The sequence below is a fragment of the Triturus cristatus genome, chromosome 3_2 (genome assembly GCF_964204655.1).
Source record: "Triturus cristatus chromosome 3_2, aTriCri1.1, whole genome shotgun sequence".
Classification (NCBI taxonomy): Eukaryota; Metazoa; Chordata; class Amphibia; order Caudata; family Salamandridae; genus Triturus; species Triturus cristatus.
This window is the reverse complement of record NC_140584.1, coordinates 625,848,546-625,864,311: the sequence shown is the minus strand read 5'-3', so window position 1 is coordinate 625,864,311 and position 15,766 is coordinate 625,848,546. Positions and strand designations below refer to the sequence as shown.

Sequence of the window (15,766 nt, the reverse complement as noted above, 5' to 3'; positions counted from 1 at the left end):
AACGGAGAAGTCCATCCCTTGCAGCGAGATGGACCATCGCAGCAGCTTGGGGTTCTCGCCCCTCATTTGCATTAACCACCGCAAGGGCCGGTGGTCGGTCTGGACCCGGAAGTGGGTGCCGAAGAGATAGGGCTGGAGCTTTTTGAGGGCCCACACTACAGCGAAGTCCTCCCGCTCGATGGTGCTCCACCGCTGCTCCCGGGGCAGCAGCCGTCGGCTGATGAAGGCCACGGGTCTGTCGAGTCCCTCCGAATCTACCTGGGACAGGACGGTCCCAATCCCATATTCGGAGGCGTCCGTCCGCACCACGAACTCCTTGCTGTAGTCAGGGGCCTGTAGCACGGGGGCAGTGCACATCGCCGTTTTGAGAGTCTCGAAGGCCGTCTGGCAGCGGGGGGTCCAGTGTACCTTCTTGGGCTGCTTTTTAGACGTGAGCTCTGTGAGGGGGCCGACAATGCTCCCATAGTCTCTGATGAATCGCCGGTAGTACCCGGTGAGGCCCAGGAAGGCCCGGACAGCTGTCAGGGTGGTGGGGGGTTCCCACGCCTGGATGGCATCAACTTTCGGTTGGAGGGGAGCCACCTGACCGCTCCCTACTTGATGGCCCAGATAGGTCACCGATCCTTGGCCTATCTGGCATTTGCTGGCCTTGATCGTGAGCCCGGCCCTTTGGAGGGCGGCCAGGACTGCTTTGAGGTGCCCCAGGTGCTCAGCCCAGTGGCTGCTGTATACGGCAATGTCATCTAAATAAGCCGCGCTGAAGGCCTCTAGCCCGGCCAGGACCTTATTCAGTAGTCTCTGGAAGGTGGCCGGGGCGTTCTTCATGCCGAAGGGCATCACCCGAAAGTGGTAGTGCCCATCAGGGGTGGAGAAAGCGGATCTCCCTTGGGCACCGGGGGTGAGCTGGATCTGCCAGTACCCGGCGGTGAGGTCAAAAGTGCTCAGGTAGCGGGCTGCCCCTAAGCGGTCGATGAGCTCGTCGGCCCGGGGAAGAGGATGGGCATCGGTCTTGGTAACAGCGTTCAGGGCCCGGTAGTCCACACAAAATCGTAGCTCCGGGGGGGTGCCTGGTGCGGCGGCCTTTGGCACCAGGACGACGGGACTGGCCCACGGGCTGTCGAAGGACTCGATGACCCCGAGGGCCAGCATCTTCGCCACCTCAGCCTGGATGCAGGCCCGCACCCGGTCGGGTACTCTGTAGGCTCTGTGTCGCACGGGGGGACTGTTCCCAGTGTCGACGTCGTGGACACACCATGGAGTCACCCCCGGAATGAGGGAGAAGAGGGCCGCAAAGGGCTGCAACAGTTGCTGACAGTCGTGGTGCTGTTCCGGGGTCAGGGAGGAGGCGAGTTGGACGCCTTCGATGGTCCCGTCGTGGTCGCTGGTCTGCAGGAGGTCGGGTAGGGGCTCGGAGTCGCCTTCGCCCCCGTCGTCGGTTGCTAGCAGTAGGCTTAGTTCGGTCCGGGCAAAGTGGGGTTTGAGCCGGTTAGCGTGTAGAACCCGGAGGGGGTTCCGGGGAGACTCCATGTCGATCAGGTAGGTGACAGGGCTCTTCTTTTCCACCACCTTGAAGGGCCCGGTCCATTTGTCCTGGAGGGCGCAGGGGTCAACCGGTGACATGACCCAGACTTGCTGGCCCGGCTCAAACTCGATGGTAGAGGCGTTTTGATCGTACCATCTTTTCATGTCTTCTTGGCTGGCCTCGAGGTTGGCTTCGGCCAGGGCTCGGAACCTTCGGGTCTGGTTTCGTAGGGTCAGGAGGTATCTGTAGACGTCGGGAGGGGCATCTCGGGGCTTCGTCTCCCAGCCCTCCTTGACCAGGCTGAGGGGTCCTCGGACTGGATGCCCGTACAATAATTCGAAAGGGCTGAATCCCAGGGACTTCTGCGGGACCTCCCGATAGGCAAACAGGAGGCACGGCAGCAGGACATCCCATCTCCGCCGTAGGGGTCCTTCCAGGCCCTTGATCATGCCTTTTAAGGTTCTGTTGAACCGCTCGACCAGTCCGTTCCCCTGAGGGTGGTATGGGGTGGTGAACTTGTACGTGACCCCGCACTGCTGCCACAGGGACCGCATGTATTTAGAGATGAAGTTCGTACCTCGGTCGCTCACCACTTCTCGGGGGAACCCCACTCTCGAGAAGATCCCCATTAAGGCCCGGCCCACTACAGGGGCTGTCACAGTTCGAAGCGGGATGGCCTCAGGGTACCTGGTTGCGTGGTCTACGAGGACCAGGATGAAGCGGTGACCCAGGGCGGTCCGGGGGTCCAGGGGCCCTACGATGTCTATTCCGACCCGTTCGAACGGGGTGTTGACTGCTGGGAAGGGCTGGAAAGGGGCTTTGACCCATCCCCCCGTCTTGCCGCTGGCTTGGCAGGTCTGGCAGGACCGGCAGTGGTTGTCCACGTCCCTCCGCATCCGGGGCCAGTAGAAGTGGGTCACCAGGCGGCTGTAGGTTTTGTCCTGCCCCAGGTGCCCGGCGAGGGGCACATCATGTGCCAGGTTAAGGAGGAACTCCCGGAATCGGAGGGGGACCACCAGCACTCGACTGGCCCCCAGTTCTGCAATCTTCTGCTCGCTGTACAGTAGTCCTTCGGCCCAATAGACCCAGTGGGTTCCGGTCTGGTCACCGTTGGCCTGCGAGGCCGCTTGCTGCCGGACTCCTTCAAGGGAGGGGCAGGTCTTCTGTTCCTGCAAGAGCTGTTCTCTGGTGGGGCCCCCGTCGTGGCGCCATTGGGCAAGCTCCGGGAGTGTGCCGAGAGAGGCGATCTCGTCCGGGGAGGGCACCGTGGATCTGGCATCGGTGTCCGCTTCTTCTTCGCTGGAGGCAGGTGGTGGCACGGGCCCCTCGGGCTCGACGGTGTCGGCGGCCATGGACGAACGGGGGGCCTGGGCGTCCATGGACTGGGTGGTGGAGCAGGCCCATTCCGGTAGTCCCAGCATTCGGAGATGCTCTTGCCGCTCCACTTGAGTCCAGGGGGAACTCTCGAGGTCGTTCCCCAGGAGGCAGTCCACCGGAGCGTCGTCGCGGACAGTCACTTTCAGCATGCCCGTCACCCCTCCCCATTCGAAGGGAATCTGGGCCATCTGGCACATGCTCTCGCTGTTGTCGGCCGTCCGGACGGGGCATAGCACATTCGGCAGGATCTGTTCGGGGGCCACCAGGTGGCAGCGGACAGCGGTGACACTGGCTCCGGTGTCACGGAGGGCTCCGGCCCGTCGTCCATTGATAGTGACCCACTGTTGGTACTTCTGGGTGTTGCTCGGGATGGGTGTTCGGGGCACCATTTCTCGGCTGCCCAGGCAGACCAGGGACATGGCCGCCGGCTCCCACTCAGTGGACCCCCCGTCGAGGGGTTCTTCCTCTTCCTCCCTTTCTCCCAGGGCGGCAGCCGCTAGTTGTCGGGGCGGGGGCCCGCTGGCCCCACTTCGTCGGTTCCGGGGGCAGGCACGGTCGCTGGCATAGTGTCCTGTTTGCTGGCAGCCGTAGCAGGTTATCGTGGGCCGGGGTCCGGTTTTGGCTGGCGTCGTCCCTCTCCGGGCTAGGTTCGGGGAGGTGTGTTGCTGAGGCGGCCCCCGAGGCGGACTCCGGGGCGGCCCGGCTGGGATGTCCCGATTCCTGTTCGACCCTCCTCCCCCGCCGCGCTGGCGGGGGGGTCCGGTGGGGTTTCGCTGGTACTCCCCCATCGAGCTCCGGGGGACTCGGGTGTTGACCCATCGATCGGCCTCGGCGGCGAGCTTCCGCGGCTCGGTCAGCTTGCTGTCGAGGAGGTGTTGTCTTAGCTCCACGAAGCAGTTGTTGGAGAGGTGTTCCCAAATAATGAGGTCGACCAGCTGCCCGTAGGTGGTGACCTTGCTCCCCTTGATCCAACCTTCTAGGGCCCTGCTGAAAAAGTCAACATACTCTACCCACGTGGTACCGGGGATTTTCTTGCAGTCTCTGAAACGCTGGCGGTACATTTCCGCGGTTAGTCCATAGTGGGTGAGCAGGGCCTCCTTCATATGGTCGTACGAGGTCATCACCTTTTCCGGGAGCTGGAGTAGGGTGTCTCGGCCCTCGCTAAGGAACCGACCCCATAGGCCGGCACCCCAATCCTTCCGGGGTACCCGATGGGAGGTCATGGCAACCTCGTACGCCTTAAACCACTGCTGGATGTCGTCGTTTTTATAGTACTCCTTGACGACATCTTTGGGAATATGGACCTTGGCTTCGGTGGGCGGCAGAGCGTCTCTATTGCTGGGGGTGCCGGTCTCCCCCTTCTGGGCCTTGAGCTCGAGTTCTTTGAGGCCCCGCTCGTGTTCGAGGGTCAGCCTTTTCTCCTCCAGCTCTCGATGCCGCTTCTTCTCCTCTATCTCCTCTTGTAGCCGTAGCTGTTCCATGGCCAATTTCTTTTCGGCCAGCAGGAGTTCGCCGTCCAGCCGAAGTCGTGCGAGCTCTAGCTCATGGGTCCGGACCTTCTCCCGCTCTCGTATTTCTTCCGCGGAGAGGCCGGTTTCCAGGCTGTTTCTCCCTCCGTTCGCTGGGGTGGGTGCTGGTGGCGTGGCTGCATTCAGGGGCAGGGGACCTTCACTCTGGGAGGGACCTGCCTCGGACTCTATCCAGGTTCTCAGGGCTTTCTGCATCTCTACCTTGGTACCCATGCCGGTGGTTGCAATGCCCTTGTCCTTGCAGAACTGTTTTAACTCTTTGTGCGTGTACTCTTCCAATCGTTCTGGTTGGAACTCCATGGTCGCGATGGTTTCCTGGTTACTCATGGTCTCTGTTCGTCTGGATGGATAGCGAGTGGGTTACTTGCTTGTACGATCTGCGTTCGGCTCGGATCCCGTCGCTGGCCACCAAATGTTGGAAGGCGGACCTCGGGGGAGTCGGAGAGACCACCCAAGGGGCCCCCCACACTGTACGAAGTAGCCGAGCGCTGCTGAGAAGCCTCCTAGGAGAGGTCCTTCTCCTATACCGTACTAGCACAGTAACACCACCACACAGGACTCGGGAATGATTATCAAGACGAGCAATTCTTTATCAGCATTTAGGAAGTTACGGTTATCGATATATACAAGGGGGGATCGAGGGATCCGCAAGAGTCTCAAAGTCTTTGGTCGGGACGGGGTAGCGGGACAGTCTTTAGTAGCAGCTGGGTACGAGGGTACCTTAGGCCCAGTTCTTGATCCTCAAGCTGGAGAGACTCCGGGTCTCGGAGTGGTCGAGCCGCGACGGCGTCAGCAGGGCTCTGGCGATCAGTTCGTGGAGCTTGAGCCGCGACTAGGTCAGCAGGGCTCTTAAGGTGGTTCAGTTCAGCTCGAGCCGTGACGACGTCAGCAGGGCTCTGGTGGAAGTTTCAGCGAGGTTTGGGCCGCGACAGCGTCAGCAGGGCTCCGATGTTCCGTGAGGTTGCTTGTCTCAATAAGGTGGAGCCGCGATGCAGTCAGCAGGGCTCGTGGTAGTGTCAGCAAGAGTTCTTCTCCGTAGGGTCAGCCGCGATTCCATCAGCAGGGCTCTTGACTCCGGGATACAACTACTGTCCCATTGCGGGATTGCCCCAGATATAGGTCTGGAGCCCTTTGATGTCCGGACCCTTGCGCCTGGGGGGGGGGGGGGGCGGAGAGGCCGGGCTGGGAGAGGCCAGACGCCCAGCGGGCGAGGCGCCAGGCCCGGGGCGGCCAGAGGACGATCGCACCTAGGTGTTGAGGGACGGTGGGGGTCCCATCGAAACTCTCCTCCTCCGGGAGTGGTGAAGTGGCCATGCGGGGCCCCCTGGCCAGATCTTGGTGCCTCGATGTCGGGGCTTCGCTGGGGGCCGAGGCCGGAGGGAGCCGGGCTGCGTGGGATGGTGCATGGAGCAAGCATGGGGGGGACCCCGAAGGGATGAGGGGTCCCTATGCGGCCTGGAAAAGGGGGCCGCTGAGGCGGGTGTAGGAAAACGGGTACAATCCAAGGGGGACCCCGAAGGGAGGAGGGGTCCCTGGCGGCCTGAAATGGCGGCCCGTGTAGGCCGGTGCGGGGGACGAGCACAATCCAAGAGGGTTAAGACCACGCCACGAGGCCGGGTCCAACACACTGTATTTTGGTCTCCCTGCTTATCTTATTCAGAGACTGCAGTTGATTCAGAACGCGACTGCCAAACTGATATTTGTTAGGCAGAAATGTAATAGTGCCTCAATGCAACTATGTAAGTTAAATTGGCTCTCCGTTCAGAAACAAATGCTGGTTTAAGGCCCTCTGCATGTGTCACAGGGCCATTTATCCAGCTTCTTGAACAAATTAAATCTCTGGCATGTTTTAAAAGCACACCCCATCAAGATTGTTGCGGTCGGCCTCAGCCTGTTTGATCACTGTGCCAAAACACAGGAAAAGCCTAGGAGGATGTGCTTTTTCAGTGGTCACAGCACAAGTGTGAAATTAACTACTGAATAAACTACGTTTGGATACTAATATTTAAAAAACAAATGTAGGTTTCTAAAAATCCATCTTGTCATTTACTATCTTTTTGGGATCTGTGATAGTCATTTCATTTTCTTGATTACTTGTATTCGGTTGCATAGTGAGTTATCTCATCTTAGCACCTGGACACCCTTGGGTAATCAGTCACACGCTCTATAAAACTTAGAATAATAACAAAGACATTAAAATGACAGGGGTGTCACAGTGAGCCTCAGCCTGACTCCTTCTGAGTATCAGAGTGATCAGTGGCATCATGCCAGTGGGGAAATGACTGTGACCTGGTTGAGAAGTATCATTCACTAATCCACTTTACACACATATTAATTATAGTGGCCTGTGCATGAGTGGATAGCACCTGGTGTGAGGAAAGTTGTTTATTATATGGTACGGTTGTGCAACCTCATCGTATAATAAAGGCACAAATCCATATTCGGTCCAGTAAGCTTCATTGATAAACCTTAGATCATCCCTGGGTAGCAGTGGCTCTGGCAGCCGGGCTTTATCAAAGGAACACATGCAAATGATTAAGAAGCACCAAAACAGTGGAATAAGAAGGAAGCCCAGCATAATAAAAACCTGTCACCAATTTATCAAATAGGTTGTATTTTCATCTTTAAATAGATACCTCAATGACAAAAAATCCACCAGAGAGTTCAAGAGATATGGACTTTTAAAGAAACAAATAAATCGCAGAGTTTCACTTGGCACAATAAATCATTGTAATCTACTACGACTTGCCATGATCTCTCGCGGGTTGGTGTTGGCCACGACAAACAACTTGAAAACAGCTATGAAGGTTGGCACAAGGATAGTTATAGAGCGCATTCACCCCAAGCTTTAGGATTTTGCCAGCCCAAGCCTTAATGGTAGCTTTAAACTGGTCTGTCTGTCTGTAAATTTTACTCGACAGGCACACTGTCACCTGTGTCCACATTATGAAAACACCAAGCTGATGGACCTGGAGGTCAAGTAGAACAGACCAGCAAACTGTCACAACAAGTTACACAGTCCCTTTGATGTTGGTCTGTCAAAGCGAAGGAGAGCGCTACTCATTCATTGAGCAATATTTGGTATTACTAGACAGTAGGTCAGGCCCACTTTCCTCTTATTCCCAAGCATCTGTCACCATGACCATTGACATATCTGCTCTGTCGTGGTGTAGTTAGACTCTAGTGACATGCATCAACCTGTGAGGGTGCCTTGGGGTACCTAGGTCTACCAAGTAGGTGCCTTCTGCCCCCTTTTCTAAAATTGGATAGGGCCCCATCTACTTGTCCTGGAGGGCCCACACTAACTGACCTGGCTTGCACCCCATTAAAGAGGACTTCTGCTCATACCAGTGCTCCTAGCTGGCCTCTAGGTTCTTGTTTGCCTTTTTCATGTAGTCCGCCATTGTGGAGCAACGGTCCAGTCCATCTATGTCCTATTTTGGCTCCTTGGTGTGCTTTTTCCATCATTCTCTTGCCAAACTCAGTAAACCCTTTACAGGGTGGCCAAACAAAAGTTCAAATTGGTTGAAGCCCACTCCTTTTCCTAGTACCTCCCTGTAGACAAACAGTAGGCATGAAATCAGGACACCCCCTCTCCTTCTGAGTTTATCTAGTAAACCCATGTCTTATTAAATCTTTCAACCAGACCGTGTCCTTTCGGGATCGTAGGCAGTGGTGAGCATATAGATAAGACCACACTAATTCCACATGGCTTTCCGATAGGCAGACAAAGTTTGTGCCTCTGTCTGAAATTTCTTCCTTTGGGACATCCCCCCATGCAGTCACCAGGTCTTTTGTTCTCGCTGCATCGCCGCTTTGGTGATGCGACCAGCACAAAGTAGGCAGTTGTATTTATTTATTTAATATTACTTATCCCATCGTCTGACGACATCAACCACCCCGCACCCGGCCCCTCCTCACCACTCTTACCTGTGCGAACCACCACTGCAATCCACTGGACTTTAGAGAGTTACAGTATCCTTCAAAGCTGTCCTTGGCAGTCTGTAACTCTCTGTTGCACCCTGTCAATCAGTAGTCAATCTATCAATACACTAGTTGAGAGTCGCAATTTAAGGTCAAAAGCTCCTTGTAGCGCCAGGACAGCAACTTATTCCATAGTACACAATATCAAGTATTCAGGATCCTAAGCAGCCCGAGGGCCTCCTCCCCACACCATCCATCCCAATACCTGCAGCAGATATCCACTTTTACCTTAAGATGGCCGATGACAAACTTATGCGCAAGGTGATTCCACTTGGACTTCTTGAAGACGGAGAGATGTCCGAAATCATGCTGCAGCCAACCGGCCTGAGCCTAGATTGGCGAGAAGGAAATAGGGGTTAGGGAGTGAGTAAGAGGGAAGATAGCTGAGGAGAGGGAGATTAAGAGAAGCGGGAATGGGTTAAGAAACAAAGAAGACGGTGAAAAGGGACAAGGAGAGAAAGAGAAAAGAGATCATGTGAGAAAGAGAAGGTAATCTAGGAGGAAAGAAATCGTTCCTGTGAGAGAGTGGTAAATTGATAGAATGAAAATATGAGGAAGGGAGAGTTGTAGTATTTAGAGTTTTGAGAGGAGAAATAAGAACTAAATACAGATAGCGGAGGCTGCAAATACACAAGAGCAAGGTAAAGTTAGTGTCTGCGGATATGTAGAAAGTATGAGATTGGAGAAACAAGGAAATAAAATGACTTTTTTGTATTGAGCGTTTAATTCCAGTCCATAGGTGCTGAAAATAATTGGTGGTAGTATCCCACAGTTGGGGAATAAAGATGCAACTTCGCAGCCATACGTATGTTTAAAAAAAGAGGCATTCCTAGACCATATCTATAGTTTCCCCCACACCTTTTCCACCTGTTTGGTCGGAAGGAAAGCCTCCACTTGTGATGCTGTATCACAAAAGGTGGAAAATAAAGTACCATGAGTACTTCAATTAAACATTTCGGACCCAGAACACCATGGAACATGAAAACCAACCTATCCTGACTGTATTTTTTCAGGAGCAAGTGCATTACATACAGCATTAACCACTAACGCCATTCCAGTAGAAGGGTGGCAAGAACCAGCGTGGGATACAAATGTGTTCGCCGATCTAAAACTGTGGTATTTTGAGCTCTAATACTGGCAACCACCCACTGAACTCGACCCAGCTCTATTCATCCAGTGCAAGTGAAAATGTGAACAGCTGAAAAGGTTTCCAACTCAAGAGTTCCATAGGCAGATCACAGGAGCAGAATACATGAGCAGAATCCCCACTTGCTCTCAGGTATTGTCTAGGAGTACAATGCAAGTCCGACTGAGTGCAAGTGAGGGAGTGAGGCAGGAAGCAGAGACACTGGCTGTAAAGACAAGGAAACACTTCCATCACTGTTGTGCTTAATAAACAACCTAAATCTTACTGTCAGTAGCTAATACACACATTCTGTGGTGATGCAGTGCTTAATTTGTTTAAAGAAAACATAAGTGCAGGCTCTGAAGGTTTTTTTGTAGAAGCCCAGCTCCAGTGATGCTGAATGCTGGGGGTCGCTAGATACCAGGGCTGCCTAGTCTTTAATGCATGTGTTGGGGCAGACTGTATCCAAAGTGCGGGATGAGACTCCACCCAAGCCCAGGAATCAGTGCTCCAGTCTGCTTCATCAAGAAATCAAAAGGCCGAGAGTTCTTGGCCACATCCCAGCGTCCTTTAAACTGCAGGAGTGAAGTGTGTGGAACTTCTAGACCAGCTACAACTCTCTATGGAGTAGGAAGAAGGACTGAGAATTTATCAGTCTGCTGAGTTAGCCAAGGCAAGACCCAAGGCACTTTTGGTAGAAGAACCGGATGACGGGAATAGAGTCATGAAATACCCTTAGCCTAGCTTGGGCCTGGGACGAGGGGCTGGTGGGGGTGGAGGAGGGTATGATGGGCATTTCGTTTGCATTACATAGATTTTGGGGTAGTAAAACTGCTTTGTTTTTCTGTGACTCAGTGAAGTGCAGACAGCATCCAGCCAGAGCCAGCTTTTCAATCCTGCAGGACAACATTCACGTAAAACTAGGATGGCCATCTCGCTCTATGCCATCAAGAATACAGCTTCCAGTCCTGGTTTTTCATGTAGCCACCTAATGCATTTTGGGTACTGTAGTTCTGGTTTAGTTTAATTGACCTAACCAGACAAGCATACCTGCTGGCAGTGTTGTGTGGCTGTCTAGCATGGAGCACGGTGCCCGCCCTACAATCCTGGAACATAGCTGGTTAAGGTGCAGAGCTTTTTCAAATCAATTCGCCAACAACACTCTCCCCGGCCCCACAACAAATATCTGGCAAAGTCACAAGCGCTGGATTAGTGGAAAATAACTATACTGAGGCAGCAAAAGAAGTAACCAAACATGGTCCAGGTAAACCACCTCTGCATAAGGTTTGGTAAAATATTATCTATGGCCACTTGGTAAAGGATAAAAGCGTTCCTTGAAAAGTGCTTCACTGTGATTGGTTAGGTGAATTTTATATCCGTTCTTGTAAAAAGTAAAGTTCTCTTTTTCATTATTAGTTAAGGTGCCTGTAGGCCTTAAGAGCACAGTAAGTTAGAGTGCAGATGGGTACCTTACCATGGATGACACATTAATCTGTTGGTAAAGGGATCACCTTCTAGTAGCCAAATTGAGCTCTAAAAGAGAAGAGATATTTGACTGGAAGAGTGCAATGCCCATGTGGGCATTATGGGAAAGGGCACCTGCTGCCTACAGCAGGGGCCCCTCAAAGATTCAGGTGAGACGGATCCATGCAAGAGGGTGAAGATAACTACAGACTACAGTTCTATTTACATTAACAGTATGTAACTTGAACGTATGTGGATAGCCTGAAAATATAGCATGGGCCTAACTCTCCTGGACATATGGTGGACTCCACTGAGCTACCACAATTGTAATGCAAAGGAACTAACACACAGGGAAAATGAGGCATTTTCCAACTCTCTTCACTAGCAGCAACACATGATGCTTTTGTCGAGGGGAGTGAGTATAGATGAATTGACCACACTCCTTTTGGTTCAGAGATGGTCATCTGGCCAAGCTGTGTGTAGTTTGTAGCAACTTCTCTTTAATGTCATTTCCACTGATAGCCACTTAATGTCTCGTTTCAAGGCTGTGCATCTCCCTCGCTACCACTGTTGTCATTGCGCACAGCTCCTGCTGGTGTCCCGCATATGGTCGGTGCACCACAGACTTGAATAGTCCGCATCCCTCATGGCTGGCAGGCTCTGGAAGCGGTGGTTCAGGCACGCCAATTACATTCCAACTACGTTCCACCAGGCGGCCAAACTCTCAGAGGGTGCCTCCGTGCGAGATATATATATCCTGCCAAAGTTCGATAAAGCACGCTCTCAGGTGGGAGAAGAAAATGATTTATGAATTAATAAATCATTTTCATCTCCTGTCTGAGAGCGCGCTTTATCAGACTTTGGCAGGATTGCATTACTGTCTGGCTCCGCCGGCAAGCGAGCCACCTCCCAAGAGTCGCAAGTTTTGGAAGGAGCACATTTGGTTTGAACACACGCACATTTGGTTTGAAAAAAAAAAACACACACACACACACGCGCACACACACACACTTTACTCAGCAGGCTGGTCCTATGCCAATCCCTACAGTGGAGGGGGGAAAATGACCATGACTGTAGGGGTTCAGAATAGAGGACATTATAACCAAACCAATGAAATTCATAGAGAAATACACAATTAAACACTGAGTTATGGTTGTGGCTCAAACACATAAAACCACTGAAATTCGCTTGCTTTGGTTATGAAGGGACACAACACACAAAATAACTCATGGCGTCCGCCTTGAACAAAACATATATTTGCTAATGCCACAGTCACAGTAAACACTTAATAAGACAACATCATGGCCGATGCCGTAAGTTGTGTTATGTGTTGTGTGCTTTCATAACCATAACCTTTGAATTTCAGTGGTTTTACATATTTGAACGCAAACCGTAACTCCGTTTTTAACTGTGTTTTCAGTGAATAACTATCTATCTACTTTCCATCAGTCTGCTCGTAATTTTGTCCCTGCACCTGCAGACCTTGATTCTGTCTAAAGTTTTCAGAATTCCGTCTAACTGTCAGTCTGTCTGTCTGTCATTCTGTCTGTATATATATCTATCCATCTCCCATTGGCATTTGCCACTGGGCAGTTATAGTTAGGTCAGCATTTCCATAGAAAATGCCTTTTTTTGTTTTGCTAATTAAATTGACACAATTTGACAAATCTCAACAAAACTTTCCAAAAAAATAGCTTTTTTTGCCCAGTTTATGCATGGAACGTTTAGGAGTTCTCCGTCAAACGGCAGCCAAGAAAAGGTGGTGGAGGGGGTAATAAAACACAAAATATTCCCATGTATTTTCCATAGACTTTTTTAGAAAGATATATAGCAAAAACTGCTGAACGGAATTACACTAAATTTGGCAGGAAGCTACATCTTGGTCCAGAAAGTATATTTTTTGTAATGTGGTGTAAATCCGTTAAGTAGGTTTGGAGACCTTAAGTTCCAAAAATATGTGTATATCAGGATGGTTTGGTTTAAGGGACTATCTCAAGAGTCCCTCAACCCAATTAAAAAAACAATAGAGAATTCTGATTGGTCCAGAGGGCTTTTTTCCTTTGCACCAATTTGCTCCCATTGGAGCCACACTCTTTAGGAGCGAGTGCGCTGATTATCTGCCAGCAACATGAAGAAAAATTATGCTGGCTGCTATTACAGTACTCTATTTCCTCTATTGCAATAAGGAACTACAGTAACCATGTGGGCCTTCACTTAGGAGGAACTGGAGGGTACCAGTGGCAGAGGGGTAAGACAAAGGCAGTTGTAGGTGAAAGGGTGAGATAGGCAAATATCGTGGAAGACTCACCTGTGATGTAGCAAGGATGAAGAGGGTGATGGTTGTTGGGATCCAGCCAGTGCCAAAGTACCACAGTGTGAACCAAGCTAGGAATTCCATGAGCAATATGTGGCTGAGGTAGAGGATGAAGAATACAGGGCTCGCATTGAATAAACCCATCTCCTCTGCGGTCTTCCTCAAGGCACGAAAATCTTCTACCTGCTGAGTCTGGAAGGTAAGTACACAAATATGAGGGAGCTTCACTACAGAAACCTGCAATGAGATGGATACTCGAACCTGCCAATCACATTCCTTAAAACCTACATCATCCTACCTCTCCCATCCCATCATAATCTCAATGGGAACAATGCAGAACTCAGGCACACTTTGTCTATAGAGATGTCTATGACAATATCATCCAGCGATCAATGCATGTGACTTTCTAGGAAGGGATTCAGTTATAAACAGTGTGCCCTTTCCTCTTCTTGGAGGTCAGTTCTTGGGTTTCTGCTGCATCCTGCACAAGTTTTCAGATACCTGGGAATCACCGGAAGATTTTCTGAAGTAACACCAAGATATTGAAGCAACAGTACAAGACCAGAAGAGTTTTGGCATGTCTTGCTTAGTCCCCAGAGAAAGGGAAGACGTGCACATGCGCAGTCTGGATTTGCAACAACACTTATCTGCGAAGCGAGCCTTCCGCATACTGCCCAGTTGATGGGCCTTATGCCACCAATGCTCACTGTTGACATCTGTAGTGATCTGAAATTCTCAAGTTTGATTTCCAGCAAGGCTTAGTCATTCTTCTTCCTTCAGAGGTCAGTAAACTTACTTTACACTGGGCATTATAACAGGTTATGTAGAGCGCATAAAAATGGCACATGAGATTTGAAGCACTACATTAAAATAAATGTTATTATTACTCCTATAGCACTTTTCTTCAGACTTACATGGCTACACCAATGGACATGATTCCTAGGGAACCTGCTGTTTTCTCATTGGTCTAAGAACAGGCGTGACCATCCGATGACCCTAGCATGAATCGAGCCATTGATAAATTTCTTTTATAGGTGTGTCTCCATTTCACATACAATACAACCGATTCATCTCTTCCAGGATAACAAACCCTTTTCCGCTATTCTCAAAAAACGGCCCTCTTTCTAGGAGAAACTTGTCTCTGTCACATCATGCCGCAAAAAGGCCTCGGCCTCTTCGTATCAGGTGAGCCTCGACATTCTCCCCGAGACCCAGGACCGCTGCTGCGGGCTGCTGAGGGCCAGCTGGAGCTGTATCTCTCTGTAGCCGGCAGATTCACAGGTCTTCAGCTTGCAACGCGTCACAAGGGCAGCCCATGTGCTTGAGCTGATCCGTAATGAAGAAGGGGATTGGATAACAAATGATATCGTATTCCGCCTGTGTGAGCAGACGAGCCCATCCAAGCCATAGAAGGCACATGAATAATGAAGGACGGAAGCAGTGTTGCTCATCTGGAACTATGGGCAGTGTCTGCCTAGCTGCCCAGTCAGGGTCTTCAGAGACAGGTAGGCAGCTTTTTATCCTACTAAACAGGAAAAACTGGCCTTAATCTTACTCACAAGGATTCCCACATCGGTAATTCCACAGTCTGGGGGTCTTAATACGCACCTTGGTCTGAACCTATGGAAGGGCACCTTCCATAGTGCAGGCTTGTAAGATGGCCGGAGCTAGCCCAACGTCACAGAGATGAACTGTGGATACGGTTTATGTAAAAGGCTCTTTTGCATTTGTTAACACAGAGGGCTCTCATGCTAGAAATAGTATCCAGACACTACATGGCATTTCAGTAAATTAGTTACAGAAGTCTATAGTATTCATAGAGTGGAGATCTTATCTCATTTGTAGGGGTGCATCGTAATCACATGTAGAGGGCACCCGCATATAATCCTTTGTTGTATTAACGTGAAGTGTTAAAATTGTGAAATTGTGAAATGTATTATCACGTGAACATAATGTATTTTAGGTCATTGAAAAGCAGCATGGAAAATCAATGCAGAGATAAATGTAACTAGTAGAAAACATTAACATGAAGAGCTTGTGTTGTGCAACTGACTACTGTTCGATGCAGCAATTGAAAGTGCCTTATTGTTATGCAAATTCGTAAAGCTCATATGATGCTTTCTTATGTTAGCTGAATTTAGTAGGCCTCAAATACAGTTCTCTGGGAAACTCTTGCTTTAGAATTAATAGTTGAATTCCATGTGTGCTGTGGAATTTGTTCTTTCTCATGTTTTGTGTTGCAGGTGAAAGAAGCACTCTGGTTAGATAGAATAATGTCTTTGTTTTATTAGTCAAGTAAGGAGAGAAGAAGTCACAATTGTGTGGCTTGACTCGATAAAGGAAGGTCTTTGTGCTTCACATAGGAGAAGGCCTGAGAACCAAGGACAAATTGAATCAAGGAAAGAACACCATTGTCCCATGAAAATCACCTTCAGAACCAGGGCCTTCTT

General features: G+C 50.7%; 1 protein-coding gene across 1 annotated transcript in view; it reads right to left on the bottom strand.

Annotated features, from left to right (window-relative positions):
* The window catches only part of LOC146857854 (fatty acid desaturase 2-like), a 131,825-nt gene that overhangs the window by 45,695 nt on the left and 70,364 nt on the right, over positions 1 to 15,766 (bottom strand). The window contains exons 3-4 of the mRNA XM_085648550.1: positions 13,311 to 13,508; positions 8,641 to 8,742 (exon numbers count right to left, since the gene is read on the bottom strand). Coding sequence (XP_085504676.1) covers positions 8,641 to 8,742; positions 13,311 to 13,508 — 300 coding nt within the window. The remainder of the gene's footprint in view (positions 1 to 8,640; positions 8,743 to 13,310; positions 13,509 to 15,766) is intronic.